The sequence below is a fragment of the Borostomias antarcticus genome (assembly GCF_949987555.1).
Source record: "Borostomias antarcticus genome assembly, chromosome: 33".
Taxonomy (NCBI): domain Eukaryota; kingdom Metazoa; phylum Chordata; class Actinopteri; order Stomiiformes; family Stomiidae; genus Borostomias; species Borostomias antarcticus.
Window position 1 is genome coordinate 3,184,247 of NC_140266.1, and position 17,251 is coordinate 3,201,497.

Sequence of the window (17,251 nt, forward strand, 5' to 3'; positions counted from 1 at the left end):
GCACAGACTAAACATCTGCCCATGAACTTAATACTCAAACAGGAAAATCAATTGAGGAATATGGCTTCAATCTATAGCTACTTTTCCACTACTGGGCAAATGAGTTGTGAGGCAATGCCAACATTTGGTCCAGCCAAAGATGAAGATGCCTCATCCAGCAGGGGGATGTTGCTTCTTTAAGTGTCCCCTAGATTTCACTCTTAAAGGACATGGCCAAGATTTTGGGAAATACGAAATACCTGGGGTTAGACAAGCAGTATGAAGCATTTTCAACTCTGTGCGTGCAATATGGAGTGGCGAGACCTGGACCGATTAGCCTAGCTTAGCGGCATTCACTGGTACCAGGTTAGGCCGATTAGCCTACTTTCCAAATGTCACGAAATAACCCCCCACCTGAACCATATTTCTAAAGTTATGGACAGTGTATCTAGATACGAGCTAGTCTATTGTAGCATCTAACTATGTGCGAGCTGATGATATCCACCTCGCTCGTTGGAACGCACGTTTGTTTACCTCGATACCTAGCTAGTCACAATGCTACGCATTTAGAGTGGTGCGTGTAATCCCTACGCCTGGTTCTAAAAAAAAAATTTGTATTTCTGCTTAGAAAACAAAAATGTTTAATTAAAAATTGTGATCACTCAACGTGGTAAATACACACATTAAAACCTCTAAACAGAATAGTGTTGGAGTTGTATTGGGGGGTTATTTCGTGACATTTGGAAAGTAGGCTAATCGGCCTAACCTGGTACCAGTGAATGCCGCTAAGCTAGGCTAATCGGTCCAGGTCTCGCCACTCCATATTGCACGCACAGAGTTGGAAATGCTTCATACTGCTCGTCTACCCCAGGAAGGATGGAAAACAAGCGTATTTCCCAAAATCTTGGCCATGTCCTTTAACTCAACTTAAACTGTGACACTTTTAGCAGTGCAGATTTACTATTTATCGGACACACTCATAGTATATTATCAAATAGTAATCATTATTTATTATTCAGTTTTATTCCATCAATTTATCCTAATCCTAAATGCATATTAAGGTGTCTCAAATCAATAATAAATATAATAATCCACTTCAGTAACTTCCCCTCAGGGATCAATAAAGTATTACCAACCTACCTACCTTTATACTTATTTAGGTATGTCAGATGAATTTAGAATCAACTGGAATGCTTGACTGGAATTGTGTTTGTTAAACTTTCATTTGACTTACCTAGAGACAAATGTGCTTAACTGTTTGATCTCACTGTCATCCATCACAATGTTGAGGTCGGTGACACTCCTCACAAAGGTTCCTTCCTCCTAGAAAAGATGCAGGAGTTTTTTTTTTTTTTTTGAGTCAGCAACATAAACAGTATTGTTGTCACTCATGCATTGTATTGCAAAATGCATTGTATCACAGATTTGCAATTTAGAATCAAGGAATACAGCAATATTAGTTTAGTATTGATCTTGAAATAGTCTGGATATGACATGACCTTAAACATCTGTAAATCAAAACAATGTAGAATGTTTCTGTTGTTGCATTTTACTTCGTGCACTTGACCTTATACAAACCACAAACAATATGAAACATGACTCAACATCAAGATTGTTTTGTTATTGTGGGTTTGCTAATATGCCCATATATTGTCTGCAATATATAGTTATCTACCACCCCCTTGTGTTGAAGACAAATGAATACACTACTGAGTACAAAACTCTTAGCTTAAGAAAAACATTTAAATAGCCAAAGTATGATTGTTTAATATGTATTATTATATGTATGACTGTATGCAATACTGTCAAAATAGGACTGTAATAAACTGTTTTGTAACTAGCGTCATAACATTAGGACTGGTATTAGCAAGGTTCTCACCTTAACATCAGTAAGCTCAAACTCAATCTGGAAGGCCAGCATGGAGCACTGGCCTGTGAGGCTGTGATGTTGAACTATTTTGGTATCACCTTAAAAGTCAATACAATTTAACAAAATAGTGTTCATCACAGTGGACCACTGTAATTAACATTTTGTTTTAGACAAATCAAAAACTATAATGTATTACAAATCTTCCAAATGTCATGGTGAACATATAGGCATATTTCAATGCATTGAGAGAGTGGAAGTGCCCTTACTTTTTTCCATCGTCTTCACACAACAATTTGTCAGAGCAATGCCATTCATTTTGGTTTGTCTGTTGAGGTCCTCCTCCATCTCCTTTATTTCACTCTTCAGAATGGCAGCTGTGTGTTTACCTTGTCCCCCTTTCGTCTGACCAGTCATGGCCAACCTGCACATTGTAAATAATTGTATATAAATTCAATAATCAAAAGGCACAGTAGCCTACATTTCAGACTTGTGTAAGCACCGCACCCAGGCGGTCGGGACGGTGGGAATTAAGTTTGTCCTAAGGAGATGGTGATAGAAGATGCCTCCTATAGAAATTCTTCGGGACGGATAACTTACGTCATCACATCAGTCTCATTTGACTTGGGGTCAATGAGACTGATGACTTGGGGTCAAATGAGACTGATGTGATGACGTAAGTAATCCGTACAGAAGATGTACAGATGATTGCCCAGGTACTAACAGTCATGTCAGTGGATGTTCACGTAAAAACAGAGTGCTAGTGTAGGCAAGGCAAGGCAAGTTTATTTATATAGCACATTTCAGCCACAGGGCAATTCAAGGTGCTTTACATGAGACATTAAAAGCATTAAAACAAAAAGCAAGACATTATTGACATTTAAAACAAAAGGCAGGACAAATTAAAAGCATTAAAACAAAAAGCAAGGGGTAGGGTGTTCTTTGGCAGCTTACTGTGACCATAGATCAACTTTTCGACAATGACCTCCATAGGTCTGGACTTACAGGGCATTCTGAATACCTCCTCCAGCCTGCACAGACATCTCCTGCTCATTCCTTTCGTGTTGCTCTTGCAGAACGGATATCTCCTCCTTAAGTGACTTAATTTGTGCCTCCAACACGTGTGCTATAGATTTCTTCATTCTGAAAAATATAATGAAGCTTCCATAGTTACACACTTTAACTAGTAAAAGTTATTGACTACTACTAGGCAGCCAACGTTAATGGACTGTAATAAACGAGCTGAGATCTGAAGCTGTGGTCGGTAACGTTAAAAACCAGCTACCTAATCAAAGTTCTTAACGTTTCTGACATATTGCACAGAGTATAATCATTGTTTCTCATTAAATTAGCTGACTATGACTTCTTCCTGTTATTAATTCTCACCTGGCCACTCCACGCCTCCGTACAAATGTGAATCCAAAACAGTTGTTCGCGCTCTTCAGATTCTTCTTCTTCTCTCAATTTAATAACGGGTCGCGAACCAATTTAAGGTGCAATACCGCCACCTACCGACTCTACCAAGGATAGATGACTTAACAGTAATTAATTTTTCTAAAACTATTGACATTGTCAGTGCTTCAACTTCAACAGTCTGTCAAAGATCTCCACTAGGGGGTATTGGCATGTCAGGGAACTGACTCCCTATGATTCCCTGTAATCATAAAGGCTAGTATTGGAATGACCGATAGTGGTAGGATGTCAAGTGGTGTTGGCATTTTTATTTGTGAGTGGTTTACGCCTATTTTCTTTTTCACCTGAAATCAAAATATCAGACTGTATCAATCTTAATTCGATTGAGATAAAAAAAAATACTGAGATTGATTAGAGGGGACATTTTGCCTTTTGCATAACTAACGCACTGATCCTCAGACTCTACCAAGGATGATGATATCTAGTAGAATATACATTGAGAATTGTTAGAAAGAATATAGTCGACTGATTTTATTAACGTTGGCACAGGTTAAACACCTAAACTTTATCTTAATATTTTATAATCACTGGACTATTGTTAAATGCTTAAATTGTAGCCTAGATGTTTTGTTACACGAAGACATTGAATGGTTCTGCCCAATATCTGCAGGCTTTTTTTTAATCAGAAACGTTTATTGAGTAAAAATATTTGTTTTCGTTGACTCAATAGCCTACCCACTTCACTTGGGTATGGTGCAATCCATTTTTTGACTGAAATGTGATACAGTGTATGCTTTTAGATACAAACCCGAAAACGGAACACATAATCCGCGGAACCATGTATGCGTCACATACTTTAGAGGACATTATAACGCGTTACACCAGTTGGGTACATGTGAGTTAAATATGTGCCACGATCAACAACGATTACTTTTTCTGATAAATTGGTGTGTCATCTCACATACACTTTGTATTCCTCACCGATCCTAGCCATTATCTGACATGTGCTGGCTATATAATTATGTAGTCTTCTCTCCTACAGATGTGAAATGCTTTTCACGGAACAAACAAACTGAAAGATGGCAACGAAACGTTTGTACATCGGTGGTCTGAGTCACACTATATCTGAGAAGGACCTGAAAGACAGATTTGGAAAATTTGGTGATGTGCAAGATGTGGAACTCTTGACCAGAAAAGACGAGGATGGTAGGTCATTGATTTGATTATTCACCAGTTCATAAAGGTTATGTTTGGGGCTTCAGTTGTAATTGTTTAATTGATCCTTACACCTCTGCTCTTTTTCTTCAGGAGTTCCATACAAGACATTTGGATATATCAACATCAACATCTCAGATGCTGATTATAAGAGATGTAAGGGACTATAACGTTAAAAACGTTAGGTTATCAGACAGAAAACTATATCATTATAACCTTATTGAAACGCGGATTGTGTGGATGCCTTTTATATTGACAGGTATGAGTGTGTTGAATAAGTCAAAATGGAAAGGAGGGATGCTGCAGATTGAGGTGGCCAAAGAAAGCTTTTTACACAGGTACTTAAATAATGAGCCAAACACAAACCTGATTATTATGCTGATGATGGTAACTGGCCATGTGATAAACAAATAATGCATGCATTATTTTATAATACTTCTCTTGCCACCTTGTGAGCAAGTGTTGGTCATGGTGTGTGAGAACTGAACAATGATATATATCTTATATATATCATAGGCTAGCCCAAGAGCGCCAACAAGCTGCAGAGAAGACGCAGCCTCTGCCAGAAGATGAGAAAGAGAAGTTTGTGGAATCCTTGAAGAGTGTGGGAGTACAGGACTTCCATATGAAGGCAGCGGTTCCTGGGACTGAGGTTCCTGGCCACAAGGTCTGTTCATCTCTGGTGCATGCATCACATGCACTGTACTAGAGCAATATTGCAATTCTGTATAGTACAGTATGACTGTGATGACATGCTATTTAGAAGATGTATTTATCGTCTTTAAATTTCATAATACGTGGTAGTACATGCCTGGTGAGGTGTCTCACTCCCCTGTTTTCTCTGTTCTTTTGTCTTTAATGTACTGTAGGATTGGGTCGTCAGTAAATTTGGACGGGTTCTGCCAGTCCTACATCTTAAGTGTCAAGGCAAAAGCAAGATATCCTTTTACAGCCCTCTGAACTAAGGTCTTTAAAATATGTATTTTTTTGTTTTACAATTATTAGCTTATTGTAGAATGAGACCTTCGAGTTAGTTCTGATTTTACCCTTGACTCCATTCTACATTCTGAAATATGATCCATCAAAGCACAGCCACAACATCAAGAAGCTGGAGAACTCAGCGGATGTTCAGAGCCTCACGCCGGTTTCCCAGCTAACCTGGGAGATAGTGGAGGCAAACGATGACATCAGCAAGAAGAGACGAGGGGAGTTCCCGCCACTGAAAACGCACTCCTCTAAGATTAGAAAGGACTCATCAAGCAAATTGACAGCAAAGTCCCAGTCCAATGTTTCAATCAATGATGGATGTAAGAAGTCAAATGGGTCCTTAGATAAGGGTCAGAACTATGGTGGGGAAAACAAACCGACTAGGCTAAAACAGGCACCGGCTCCTACGAAGCCTCAGGTCCCAGGTGTGTGTGTTTTTGACGCTGGGGTTGACTCTGATGAAGAAATAAGGATGTTAGTCCGACAGCAGCGTCCGAAGGATCCCGCAGCAGTGGATGATGACGACAATGATAATCTGGAGGTGGTAGGAGACGATTTCATGGTGACGAAAACAAAGTCTGACCATCGCCATTCAGTAAGACCTTCAGAGGATGATGAAACGGCGTATGACTCGGCAGACACTGATGAAATTCTCACCTCCAGTAAAACACCAAAGGGTGCAGAGCAGCCAAAACCAGAGGCCTGCAAGCAAAGTTCTCAGATAGTCGTGAAAAGTTCTGAAAAAGACACTACTGAAGTAAAAAAGCCTTGTAAGAAAATTCCCTCCGAATTTAAGCCACATCTCTCTGAGTCTGATTGTGACAACGACAATGAGGAGGAGGAGGAGGAAAGTGAAGATTCAGATTATGAAGCTATGTTTACCAACTGTCACAGATTAGAGATTTCATTGGCAGATTTGGAGCAGCTTGCTAAAGAATCCTCGAACAGCCCGCATGAGGAAGATGACAATGGGTCCGACTCGCAAGCTGGACCAAGTCAAGTCTTAGAAGCAATACCACTACAGCAAACTAATGTGTGCAAGTCAAGTCTACCTAAAAAAGGGACGACACCTGAAGAGATTCTAGCGGCCATATTGGAAGAGGACAGTGGTGATGAGGAGACTGGGAAGAAGAAGAAGAAGAAAAAGAAGAAGCCATCGGTGCCTCTTCCTGCTTTTCAGGGAACAAAGGCTCTAATTGGGACTTTACAAAATACTGAAGAAGATGGCCGTCTAAAGCGACAACTTGATGATGATGCCAAGACTGAAGTGGTATCCAAAAAAAAGAAACCCGAAACCCGAGTAGCGCTAAACCACAGTGCTTTAGATGCAAATGCTAAAACAGTAAATTCCCCTTTGCTAGTATTGGGAAGTAGTGGAGAACAGAACGATGTCAATAAGAAAGTTGTTCCTAAGGACTCTGATGGGGTTAAGACCAAGCAGCTGTCAAAGACAGAGGAATCGCTACCAAAATCCGACTCTTCCAGCAGTGGCAGTATCTCGACCAATGAGGAGTCAGAGAGCAGTGAGGAAGAAGAGGACGTGTCTCCAGAGGACTTGGCGGTAATTGACCTGCCTAAGAGGCCACAGAGGGTCAGTGTCCCGGGGACACAGCTGCAGGACAACCAAAGACGCCTGGCTGCTATGGAGCAGAGGCAGAAGGAGGCAGAGCAGCAGAAGAAACTCATTCAAGGAGCTCTAGCTCTGGTATGATTCTGTTTCTGTGGTTACTTTTTAGGTGTGGACGTGCATTGAAAAATGTGAAACTAGAAATTGTAGTTCTGAGCAGGAAGGAACAAATCTCTCAAATTGACGTCAAACACGTCTTTTGACATCATTTTGAGAGTTTTTTGTTTTTTTGAAAGTGAGAAAAATTGCCCCAGGAAACACCTGAGCGAAAGAAAACCATATTAATTGTAACACACTGCACATTTTGGAATGATAGTGTAATGCTAATTGGGGAAGTGCCCCTTTAATTACAACATTACTGCCGTTATTAATACCACCTTATTTTGTTACAAAACCATGTTACCTTACTGTAATCTTGTTTCTTACACTTTGTGTTATTTTCTGTCTTGAAGAGTACGCCAACAACGGCAAATAAGAGCAACCACATTGTTTTTGGCTCTGACGATGAGAGTGATGATGGAGAAGGACAGAGCGTCTCCGAAGTTTCAACGCCCAAGAAGAGCCTGTTTCAGGACAGCCAGTGTTGTGACGAGGACGGTAATGATGAGAGGAAGCCATCTGCCGGCAGGAAAGCATCCTTCAAAGAAGAGGTACAGTCTATAGAACTGTGTTCTCATTAGTAGTTTGAATCTCACTAAATCTGTGAATTATCACTTGAGAAATATGGCTGAAGTGCAAGCGTTTGTCTCCAAGGCAGATGAGCAGGCTTGATTACAGCAATGCTCTCCTTTCTGGTCTACTTCAGAAAGCTGTGAATAAGCAACAGATCATTCAGAATGCAGCATGCGTACTGACCCAAGACCAGAACGAGGGCACACATCTCACCTGTCCTTTTAAGATCCTCTAATGGGTGTTTAAATCAGTCAGGGGACTAGCGCCTGAATACTTGTCAGACATGCTTCCCGGGGATTATTAAAGTTCATCTTATCTTATCTTATACCCCCTCCAGACCACTCAGGTCCTCTGGCACTGGCCTGTTAGCTGTTCCCTGAGTGAGGACACCAGAACTACAGGCAGGGAGGCAGAATTGAGTGTCTGTAGTCCTTGCCTCTGGAACAGCCTGTCAGAGGAGCTGAGGGTATCACAATCTGTAAACACCTTATAAGGAAATCTTAAGACCTAAGTTTTTTCTTAGCATTCCCTTAATCCATTTTATTTTTATATACTCTTCAACTGTGCTACACTGGTCTTTCTGTCCTACCATGACTCTTATTTCCTATATTATCATTGCCTTATTTTCACTGTATTGTTTGTGTATTTTTTGCACCTTGGTATTGCAATTTTGCATGAAAGGAGCTATATAATTCAAGTTTGATTTGATAAGTATAATACCGACCTTTTGTCAACACAGTGGGGTTACAGCAAGGGTTTCTATAAAATTGTGGGGTTCTTTCGCTGATGCTAGAATACTTTAGAGCAAGACGCCAGCAAACTGTTTGATAGCAGCGAGGACGACGAGGATGAGGATGAAGATGCAGAGGACGGTGAGAGATTCCAGCTCAAGCCCCAGTTTGAAGGGAAATCCGGACAGAAAGTGAGTAGATCTGAAACCCTGTGTCATAAGAATGGTAGAAGTGACCACTGGTGTGATGTTCTCTAACAAAAACAATCCACGTTCTGTCTAATTCAGCTCATGCGACTCCAGTCAAGATTCGGAGCAGATGATCGCTTTCACATGGATTCTAGATTCCTTGAGAGTGAGGATGAATCAGAAGTTCCAGGTAAGTCCTGAGAAAGATGGAGAAACAATCCTGAACTTCAGTGATATTCATGAATGTTCCTCTGACATCTGATGTAATTTGTTCACAGCTAATAAACCCGTGCAGAATGAAGTGGAGTGTGAACTAGAAGAGGAAAAGAAGAAGAGTCTGGATATCTTAGAAAACTTGCTCAAAGTGAACACCCAGACCAGCGACAACATCAAAGCACCTACCAAAGGCAAAACGTTCAGGTCGACAAATTACCCGTCATGTCACCTGTCTATTCACCTTGCACAACTTCTGAAGTCAAAAGTGAGGTCGCCGCAGAAATGCGATTTCACTGAAACTAAATCTGAAACTAAATTCATGAAGCTTTTGTTTCGTATTGCAGAGATATCTCAGCTTTGCAGTATGATCCCACTCGAGAGGAACATGCAGCCTTCGAAACAAAGGAGGAGCCCAAGAAGGAAAGGTAAGTCATGGAGAGACGCAAGGAACGAAGTCACATTTCGTGTTGGTGTACTTTTTGTGTGTGTGAGTGAGTGAGTGAGGTTAATCCTTCTACCTGTGGTTGTTACAGTAAGAGGGCGAGACGTAAGAAGCGGGAGGAGGCGGAGAAGCTTCCCGAGGTGTCTAAGGAGATCTACTATGACGTTGCGGTAGACCTGAAAGCTGTGTTTGGCACCACAAAGGAAAATGTGGACGAGGAGAAGGCAATTGCTTGGGACAAAGAGGAGAAGAAGGAAGAAGAGGAGGAGGAAGAAAAGCAGAGTCAGGCGGCAGACGCAGAAACGCACCTCCCGTCACCTTTCCTTCCATCTAGCTTTAGTGCCGAGACAGAAGAATCCTCTGGGTTCAAGTTCTCCTTCTTTGACGACAAAGCAGAGGCAGATGACACCAGTTTGATTGGTAATAATAATATAATAATGTGAAAAGGGTTCATTTATTCCGTTCAAACCTTTAGCACATGACTGGTGTTGCTAGTTAATTTTGTGCTAGCGTTGGTCCTAACATGATTGTACTGTATCTTGACAGGCGAGTACAAGTTGGAGACTCTGAAGGGGCCCAAGGCGTCGTGGCAGGCGGACCCTCGTTTCCAGGACAGCAGCTCCGAGGACGAGGTCGAAGACGAGGAAGAAGACGAGGACCAAACCACTGCTGCCACGGCCACGGAGTAAGAAGAGTACAGTAGAGAACAGTGTTCTGCAGAATTACAGAACAGTCATCTTCAGCAACTGCAGTTAAAGCAGAATAATGCCTGGAGATTTGACACACTTTACTAAGAAGCTGTGCTGCATTTATATTTGTGACTCTTAGAACTTCTTTGGTTTTACTCTGTAGGCAACCAGTACCGACAAAGAAAGCATTTTTCTTCTTCCACCAAGATGATGAGCGATTAAAAGGTACAGTAGTTGTGATAGACTCAGTTTAAGTGTGTGATAGATTCTGGTTTAAGTTGACTCCGGTTTAAGATGACTTCGGTCTAGGCTGATTCTGGTCCAAGGTGACTCCAGTCTAGGCTGATTCTGGTCCAAGGTGACTCCGGTCTAGGCTGATTCTGGTCTAAGATGACTTGTATATATACTGCATATACCGTACTGACTCCATGGCAGAGATGAAGTTCTCACACTTAACAAATGCCCTGTTATGCCTCCATCTCAACTCTATCCCCCTACTTTCCCATCTGCTACTGAAGTACAAAAAACACTATACTGATGGGACCTGTGTCTGTGTTATGCTGTGTTCACACCGGGCGCGATTTTTTCCGGCCGTGCGGTGAGTTTACATAGAAAGTCAATACAATTTGCGCGAACTGGGTGGCGGGCGGCACCGGCGGCGCAAATCAGGTGAACCCGGGGGCGCGGCGGCCAGGATTCGCCGTGCAGCGACATTCGCAAATTTTTTTTAACTTTCTGTGGCGGATTCGCGCGGCAACCCATTGGATCCCGGTGTGAACGTAGCATTAGTGTGTGTAACTGCTGATTGTCCTACTGCTCTCTCCCTTCTTATCAGAGGGGCCCAGAACCTTCTACAGATCCTCTAAGCTTGAGGATCACAGGGAGCAGTGGGAGGAGAAGAGGACGTTTCTTATAGGGGTAAATATTCCAGACCATCTATGAATGTCTTATGTTCTGTTGTTATGAAACAAAGTATGTATTAATTACTTATTTGGTGTAACACATTTAATTGAGTGAATTAAATACGTTAATATGTTGAATTAAATTTGTTAATTGAATTATGTACAGGGATTGACATGAGCGCAGGCCCGCTTGTGTCATCCGCACCTCCAGGGCAGTCAATGACTCTTTTCAATGGCCCACTTGGGCCAGTGCAAATGTTATAGGCTATTATATCATATATATATTTTTGTATAAAATCATACGAATCTTACAGCTGCTTATATATCACATTTCTGAGAGATTCTCAACTAGGCTACGAATCGTTTGGGGAGAATAGGCAGTCATGTTGCACAGACAAGCAGAGAGCACGGAGGAGAAGCAGTGCCCACATAGGGAGGGAGAAGTATTTTGCAAGCTTTGCCGATGTAGGCCAGCGTATGCAGACAAGCGAGTGAAAATGTTGAAATCTTAAGTGAAACATCTAGATGGCTCATATTTTTTAAGCTGTTAGTAATTAGATGTTCTCACCATCACCAGTTAAAGTTAACCAAAGATTAGCGCCTTATTGACTTTACTTGTATCACATTATTCATATGATGAATAATAGTCCTACGGTGTGTTGTAAAAGCACTCTTCACTCTGTGATAATCCGCTGATCTGAAATCTGATTTCTATAAAATGCCATCTTTGTCTTTTAAACGTTGAACAAACGTGTGTATATCTTCCAGCCAGGCCAGTGGATACAACATTGGAGCCAGTAATGGGGGGGCCACTGCCAAATTCAAATGTATGTCAAGCGCTGATGTATATCTTTGTTTTCACAGGAGTACCGTAAAAAGCACAAGGATGCTAGAAGAAAACTTAAAGCCTCTCAAAGGAACTGATTCACATGATGAGGATTTTCTGTTAAATACCATTCTTTTTGAATGATGAAGTAATATATTATTCTTCTATGATCACAATTCATGATTCGAGTGCAGGGACCTTTTTTGGTTTGCTTTTTTTGTTTGTTTGATCCATACTACCACTTCATCAAGTTAGTACATTGCATTGTCATTGCAATGTTTTTGTACACAAGTCCCAATAAAGAGTACTGCAGTCTTCAGTCTCAACCACCAGGGGGCAGATGAATTGAAGTGTTTAATCATAATCTCACGTGGTCTTGTTTACTTCTTCTTGTCTCTTCACTGTCACTTTGTATTGTATTGTTCGCACATTGCTCTAATAATAATACATTAACATTCGAAACAAATCTCAAAGTGCTACAGGAAAAAACAAGACCAAAGCATGATAAAAACAGAAGCATAGAAACATAAGTCAAAAAGCTAATTAAAAGTCAGAAAAGGCTCTGCTTTTTTAGTTCTCTAGTTACAGTTTCCAATGTTTGTGTAAATAAATTAGCTTCTGTAGATGGTTTTGGTGTATTTGCAGCATCATTTTGCATAATTTGAGATGCAAGACAAATTTAGCATTGTGGGATTTTAGTGGCTTTGTTCCCTGGCCCTTTCTGTCAACAGTATGGCATTTGAATGTTGTCTATTTGATGTCCGCATGTACTAGATAAACTACCCAACCAGGTGCCCTTTGGCTGTGTGAATGACTAGTTTACACCATGACTGTTTGCTAACATCACTCCAAGGCCTTATCTGTCTGCTGTGGTTCTTTCCACTGCATAGCCTTCTGGAACTAGAACTTATGTTCTAAAGATAATGCTCCAGGCGTTTGGGAACATTTTGGCTTATTTGGTAAATAGATTTAGAGGCTCTGTATTTAAATGATTAAATTACCATTATATTACGTAGTTTCTACACTCAATTTATCCGCTTGCCTGCCATGGGCTCTTTCTTACACGAAATCAGTTGCTGTTAAATGTGCTTTAAATACTGGTCAGGGTATGTAGGGTTCAGAGTGACGAGCATGAGCTTGGTTCAGACTAGCCTACATCTCAAAATTCAAAATGTATAATGTGTAGCAACTCAGGTTGTCACTTTCAACTGTGTGTCTTAGTGTAAGCATACTGAGAACATTAGCAGGGCTCGGAAGCAGCGAAGCACCAGCTGGGTTTCTTCAGCTACTCGCAGGGCTGGAGCCAGTAGTATACACACGGCTCCAGGGCCCCTATAGCCTTTCCCTTTCATGGCCCTCACAAACAGGACGCTGTGGTTTCCTATTTCACCTCCTCCTTGCTGACATCACCGCCTCCTGTTGGCCTGTCAGAAATCTGCAAAGATGGCAGGGGAGGAGACAAGCTGCAGCTCACAGCTATGACATAACCACCAACAAAGGACTCAACTGCCATTTTGCCTGATGAGAGAAAACAGACACCAAGGGTCTATAGCAGGGAGACTGCTGCTTATAGTGACAGCTGTGTCACCACTGTCCAGGCAGCATGGCCATCAGGTGTTGTAGGCTATCTGTTTCATACGTAGGACCCATAGAAAGTGTTTTGTTTTCTTTGGACCTGTTGAATTTAAATGTGTATGTAATAAACAACCCAACACCATTGTTTTTATGCCCCTCGATTTGTTTATAGAGGCCATTAACTATAAATGCTCAAGTTGTTGTGTAACTTGTGTCAGGGGGAGGAGTTTTGAATACCACCCAAACTGTCATTGTAACGGGGAGTGCTCAACACCACCCTATCACATGATTCAGTTGTTCATGTTAAGAAGTGATTTGTGTCTTACATCAAATATATGTCCCTATCTCTATAAGTAGCAGCGGTTGATTACATTCACATACATATAACAAAAAAGGAAACAAGAAAGAAGACAAAATGGTGGGTATGCTGCTGATCAAACAGGCCACTGGAATGCACAGAGAAGGGGGAGGGTCTTAGGGACTTAAATGAAGATCTGCACTCGTGTGAAAGATTCTCCAGGAACTTGAGAAATCTGTCTCCTGGCCTGAGAAAAACATATTCTATTACTCTGCAGAAACAAACTGGCCCCAATGCCTGACATTTACACGGATTTTGTGTCTGCAGGTGCAGTACATTAAGTGTTAGCAAGTTCTTACTTATTCCTATTTATTCTTTTTCAATCTAGTCTTAAGGACTATAGTCTACTGTTGATAGTACGTGTTATCAAGGGCAAGGCTGAGGAACATGTGACACTACCAGAGGGTTGGCCTAATGCTACCAGAATAACAACCCCCCACACCTCCCCCTCTCTGACACACAGACACAGAAATGTCTGCACTGTGCCATATTTGTGCACATACATACTCCACAGACTCAGGGGTGATTGAGGATCACACGATCTCTGAATCCCCTTTGTTTATTAATAAATGACTTGTGGTATCTGTTGAAATAGTATGATTTAGACATGGAAGTGACCTGGTCACATTCAGAAATAAAATGGTCATTTTTACAGTTGTTTTCATTACAGTTATACATTTTGGTTACTCTGTCATCTATGGATAATGATTATGATAAAAGTCATGATTACTACTTTAGAGACAAAGAGACAGCCATGCAAGCGTTAAGTTACTACACTATCCTAAAACCAAACTTGAGGCACTTGTCCCTGTATCTGCACTCTACATATCCGTCAGAGCTTTGCTTGTTGTGGTTCCTCTATCTACTGTAACCCTTGAGATGTTGACGCCTCCTGCTGAGTGCTGTACTTTTCCGCTCAAACTTGAAGCTCTTCCAAGTTAAAACACACCTCTCCCTCTCAACACTACTCGAACCTTGGCCGTCATCATATCAAATCCTGCAGTACTACTAGTGCACTGTTTGAATTTCAACTGCAGGGTCAAATAATCCTAACAATGTAAATGTCAAGGCTATCATGGGGGATTGGCATCTTTCTTAGTTTATGACTGGCTCAGCATGTTGAGGACATGCCTAACTATCCAAGTGTGTATGTGTCTTTGTGTGTGTGTGTGTGTGTGTGTGTGTGTGTGTGTGTGTGTGTGTGTGTGTGTGTGTGTGTGTGTGTGTGTGTGTCTGTCTGTCTGTCTGTCTGTATATGTGTGTGAGAGCATGTGTACATTGCATACTGTCTGTTAGAGGCAGATTAGAGAGAGAGAGAGAGAAGCGAGACGTTGGGATTATGAAACCCTCACTTTGCGTTGTCTATAATCCTGCTTTAGCTGCATTGGTAGGCTACTGTCTATAAGGGGAAGTGTTGGGCCTAGATCCTCAATCGGTTGCTGTCAGTCACTCATCCGAGCCTGAGCTATGCACATTTATTTTTAAACATATTACTTTCTGGAACTACCTTTATACTAAAATAATATAAACTAAAGAGCATACATAAACTAAAGAGCAAAACATTTCCCGCGTGTAAATGTCCAGTTCTCTAACACACAGTTTCTACCTGTCTGTCCACATTTGTTCAGAGGAATCTGTCTTCCTGTTTTATGGCTTTATTTAATCACCTGACCCTCGCAGCAGCTTATGTTGCGTAATTGGGGCTTATGAATAGCCTATAGGGACATGGGCAACCCTAACAGGTAGGCTATAGATCCTACACCACAGTCCTTCCCTAGATATGTGTGTATGTGCTTGAACATTATAGAAAGTTGATGCCTTGACATATTTTGAACTATCAATGTTGAAGTACAGTAAAAGTATTGTATGGAATGATATTCCATAGCTCTAATCAACACCCATAGGCTGCAACCAACACAGATCAAACCCTGAATTTGAGTGATTTATATTCTGCTCCTCCTCCTGTTTGGCATGGTGTTTATGTGAATTAACCTGTTTTGGATTACCATGGGTGTGTATACTACCAAAGACTTGAGAAGTTCAAATATTAGCTTTATGATGTATAAATTACATAGGCCTACAGCAAACGTACTGTACCAAACCTTATACAGTACAGTGTGTGTAATATCTGCATATTTGGGTTTATAAACTATACTAACATTTGTAATCTGTCCTGGCCCTGCAGTGGTGGTATGAACTGTCCACTGATGTCAGGACAGCAGAGTCGCTGCCAATCTTTCGTCGCAGGCTCAAAACTCATCTCTTCAAGAAGTACTACAACAATCCTCCCTCCTAAGCACTTATTGTATTGTATTGTATTGCACTGTACTTTAGATTGCTATTCTTGCACTTTGCCTTCAGCACTAGATTATGCTCTTACTTGTTTTAGAAAGAAGATGTGAGTTCTGGCAAGTAGTAGTAGCCTACATTGGCTTTTCCTACGTTAAATGCAATTATTGTTAGTCGCTTTGGATAAAAGCGTCTGCTAAATGACTGTAATGTAATGTAATATAATCGAAACCATAAAGAATAGGCTACCGTTTGGTTTATAGGCTTAATGTTGTCGGGCAGTGTGGCGTAGGAGTTTAGTGTAGACAAGATGGTAGCGTTCTGACACAAGTAGCAGGGACAACCATCCAGGGTGGTGCGTTGTAGGTTATAGATAAGCCTAGACAAATAACACACCATTCGTTACTTTGTTGAGTTGTAGGGCAGTGTCACTGTGACCACAATCCTCCAGTTTACTCAAGTCAACCCAGTGTTTGGAACAAAAACATCCCAGACCTCAAGCGCTGGAGTTCCTTCCTAACCCCCGCCCTCTCCCTCCTCCACTCCCTCTCTCTTAAAGCCAGGACAATGATCCTTTCAGCTGGGTGTTTACAGAGTCCAGGGGAGAGAGCCAGCCTGGACTACATTTATTCACTATAGAGAAGCGCCATGTTGTGCATCACAATCATTTCACATGACGAAGATCTCTTTAACCAGAAATGTGTATTTCCTCTATATACCTACATAGACAGACTTAGTGACAGTGAAAGCAGGCCTAAACGCATATTGTCCCGATATGTATTTTGGAGCAAATATATTACAGATAGAACAGATTTCCCTTTACAAATATCCATAATTTTGAGACCATGATCACCCATTAGGAAATTGAAACAATAACAAGCTGAGGAGGCTTGCATCGTCTATGATGTGATCAGCATATATAATGTACAGCGTAGCCTACTTCATAATGTAGATTTCTGTTTTAGCCCTCGAGTCCTTTTAATGATGGCATCTCCCATTACATCATACAACTGTCTGTTAGAGCAGACTCTTCCTGAGTGTTTCTAGTCACAATTATAGCCTATACCGTGAGTTGAGATCTATAACTTGGAAAAGGCTGTGACATATATAGCCTAACCTAAGTCCATTGCGAGGGAAATGTGGGCCTATTGCATACAAACGTTCCCATATTGTAACCTGAAATATACCTAATAAAAATGTATTGTAACAAAGAATATAGTCAAACACACACGTTTATAAACAGCAATTTATTTTTCAGAATACAGTAAAGGCAAT

At 41.1% G+C, this 17,251-nt stretch overlaps 2 protein-coding genes across 2 annotated transcripts in view; one reads left to right on the forward strand and one right to left on the reverse strand.

Annotated features, from left to right (window-relative positions):
* Positions 1 to 2,263, reverse strand: part of cenpp (centromere protein P) — a gene marked incomplete at both ends in the record, with an annotated part of 43,499 nt that extends 41,236 nt beyond the window's left edge. Inside the window, 3 exons of the mRNA XM_084460716.1 lie at positions 1,214 to 1,302; positions 1,859 to 1,947; positions 2,116 to 2,263. Coding sequence (XP_084316842.1) covers positions 1,214 to 1,302; positions 1,859 to 1,947; positions 2,116 to 2,263 — 326 coding nt within the window. The remainder of the gene's footprint in view (positions 1 to 1,213; positions 1,303 to 1,858; positions 1,948 to 2,115) is intronic.
* A 2,042-nt stretch (positions 2,264 to 4,305) lies between these two features.
* nol8 (nucleolar protein 8) lies at positions 4,306 to 12,792 on the forward strand. Its single transcript, XM_084460810.1, has 16 exons — positions 4,306 to 4,465; positions 4,568 to 4,630; positions 4,734 to 4,812; positions 4,991 to 5,141; positions 5,344 to 5,412; positions 5,538 to 7,166; positions 7,541 to 7,738; positions 8,554 to 8,682; positions 8,779 to 8,869; positions 8,958 to 9,099; positions 9,240 to 9,320; positions 9,429 to 9,757; positions 9,884 to 10,022; positions 10,190 to 10,251; positions 10,862 to 10,944; positions 11,793 to 12,792. Exons 1-16 carry the CDS (start codon positions 4,339 to 4,341, stop codon positions 11,850 to 11,852), a joined length of 3,432 nt encoding a protein of 1,143 aa, XP_084316936.1. The 5' UTR covers positions 4,306 to 4,338; the 3' UTR covers positions 11,853 to 12,792.
* Positions 12,793 to 17,251: the final 4,459 nt, after the last annotated feature.